The sequence below is a fragment of the Camelina sativa genome, chromosome 8, assembly GCF_000633955.1.
Source record: "Camelina sativa cultivar DH55 chromosome 8, Cs, whole genome shotgun sequence".
In the NCBI taxonomy this organism is placed as follows: domain Eukaryota; kingdom Viridiplantae; phylum Streptophyta; class Magnoliopsida; order Brassicales; family Brassicaceae; genus Camelina; species Camelina sativa.
This window is the reverse complement of record NC_025692.1, coordinates 3,888,574-3,890,450: the sequence shown is the minus strand read 5'-3', so window position 1 is coordinate 3,890,450 and position 1,877 is coordinate 3,888,574. Positions and strand designations below refer to the sequence as shown.

Genomic DNA, 1,877 nt, shown 5'->3' with positions numbered 1-1,877 from the left:
GTGGTTGGATTGTTGAACAGAGAGATTAAAGACGATCCTTTTTGTATCGGTAAGTCGAATCCATGGCTGGAATCGATTTCGAAGAAGGCTAAAGACAACAGTGAGAAAATGGAGATGCAGCTTGCTAAAGATGTGGTTCCTTTCAATTTCTTGAGCCCTATGAGGATAATCAGAGACGCCATTTTGGCTGTGGAAGGACCGAGTCCTGTTGTGGTATCAGAAGGAGCTAATACGATGGATGTAGGGAGATCGGTTTTGGTTCAGAAAGAGCCAAGGACAAGGCTTGATGCAGGAACTTGGGGTACAATGGGTGTTGGTTTAGGTTATTGCATTGCTGCTGCTGTTGCTTCTCCTGATCGCCTTGTTGTTGCCGTTGAAGGAGACTCTGGTTTCGGATTCAGCGGTATGGAAGTTGAGGTAGTAAAAACCATTTTACATTATATTAGCATTAATGTGGGAAACTGTCTTTTTGTCTGAATCTTTTTCACTGTCTATTGTAGACATTGGTTAGATACAATCTCCCAGTGGTGATTATAGTCTTCAACAATGGTGGAGTCTATGGTGGTGACCGAAGGAGTCCAGAAGAAATCTCTGGTCCTCATAAAGAAGATCCAGCACCTACATCTTTTGTTCCTAATGCAGGTTACCACAAGCTTATTGAAGCATTTGGAGGCAAAGGTTATATTGTGGAAACACCCGATGAGCTTAAATCTGCCCTTTCTGAATCGTTTGCCGCAAGAAAACCCGCCGTGGTTAATGTCATCATCGATCCTTTTGCTGGTGCTGAGAGTGGGAGATTACAGCACAAGAACTAAAAAGCTCTGTGGAGAAGTTTTAAATAATGTTGAAGTTTGTTGTGGGTTTTATAGTTTTCAGTTTTTCACTATTGTAAACCGGATCATAACCGATCCAATTTAAACCAAAGTTAAATAAAAAATACACGTTTCCGGTTCAATTTCTCTAAGCCTCCTTCCTTCGTGTAACAAAACCTAAAAAAGCTATTTAATGGAGTCTGAGAAGAACAACACAAGAACAGAGTCGACTCCGAGACAAAAGACAACATGAAACCAGGTCTTTGAATCTTCTTCTTTCTCAAAAATTCGTCTATTTTCGATTGCGTACATGAGATTGATGTGAGATTTTTGAAACTTTTTTTGGATAAATTTGATTTTAGAACTTCCTGGGTTTTATTACGACGAGGAGAAGAACAGATACTTCCCCATTAAAGGCCCTATCCCTGGTGCAAAAGCTTCTTCTTCTTCAAGAACTCAACAAAAACCTGACCCAAAGCCTGAACAGGTCGGTTACTTTGATCTTCGAATTTGTGTAAAGGTCAAGTCTTTGTAGAATCAATGATAGTTCCCCAACTTCTTTAGCTCTGTTTTAGTAACTTTATGTGAAAATTTTCATCAGGAAACAAATTATCAGAAGAGAACAAAACTAAAGGCATTGAAGCTAGTTTATTCCCGAGAGTTAAATGGCAATGTTGTTCCTGTCAATAAGAAGATGTCTAACTTCAAGGAGGAGATTCAGAAGACACAAGCCTCTTATCCTGTGGTATGTACCACCTATGACTTAACAATTCTGTTCCTTACTGACGTTACACAAGACAGGAATGAAACGTTTCTTGTGTTTTAGGTATGGAGATACGAATCCACAAAACACACAGGCGATGCTGCTTTAAAACAGTTTCAGGTTGATGTACAAACATCTGTGGGCTTGACAAGAAAGAACATCCTAGTAGCAGGCAGTTCTAGTGGTTGTTTGAGGTATGTCTTACTCAGTTTCTTGGAATTATCGGTTTTATCAATGTTCAAGACTGTAACATGATGTTATTTATCTTTTTCATGATGGAACTATATGTACTTCGATTCATT

At 39.2% G+C, this 1,877-nt stretch overlaps 2 protein-coding genes across 3 annotated transcripts in view; both read left to right on the top strand.

Annotated features, from left to right (window-relative positions):
* The window catches only part of LOC104706028 (2-hydroxyacyl-CoA lyase), a gene marked incomplete in the record, with an annotated part of 3,807 nt that extends 2,852 nt beyond the window's left edge, over nt 1-955 (top strand). Inside the window, 2 exon segments of the mRNA XM_019228304.1 lie at nt 102-417; nt 501-955. Of these exon segments, the coding sequence (XP_019083849.1) occupies nt 102-417; nt 501-815 (631 nt within the window).
* Nucleotides 980-1,877, top strand: part of LOC104706030 (DDB1- and CUL4-associated factor 4-like) — a 5,087-nt gene continuing 4,189 nt past the window's right edge. For both annotated transcript variants that reach the window (XM_019228305.1, XM_010422150.2), the window contains exons 1-4: nt 980-1,071; nt 1,175-1,299; nt 1,414-1,557; nt 1,639-1,769. In XM_019228305.1, coding sequence (XP_019083850.1) covers nt 1,062-1,071; nt 1,175-1,299; nt 1,414-1,557; nt 1,639-1,769 — 410 coding nt within the window. In that variant the 5' untranslated portion in view covers nt 980-1,061. The remainder of the gene's footprint in view (nt 1,072-1,174; nt 1,300-1,413; nt 1,558-1,638; nt 1,770-1,877) is intronic.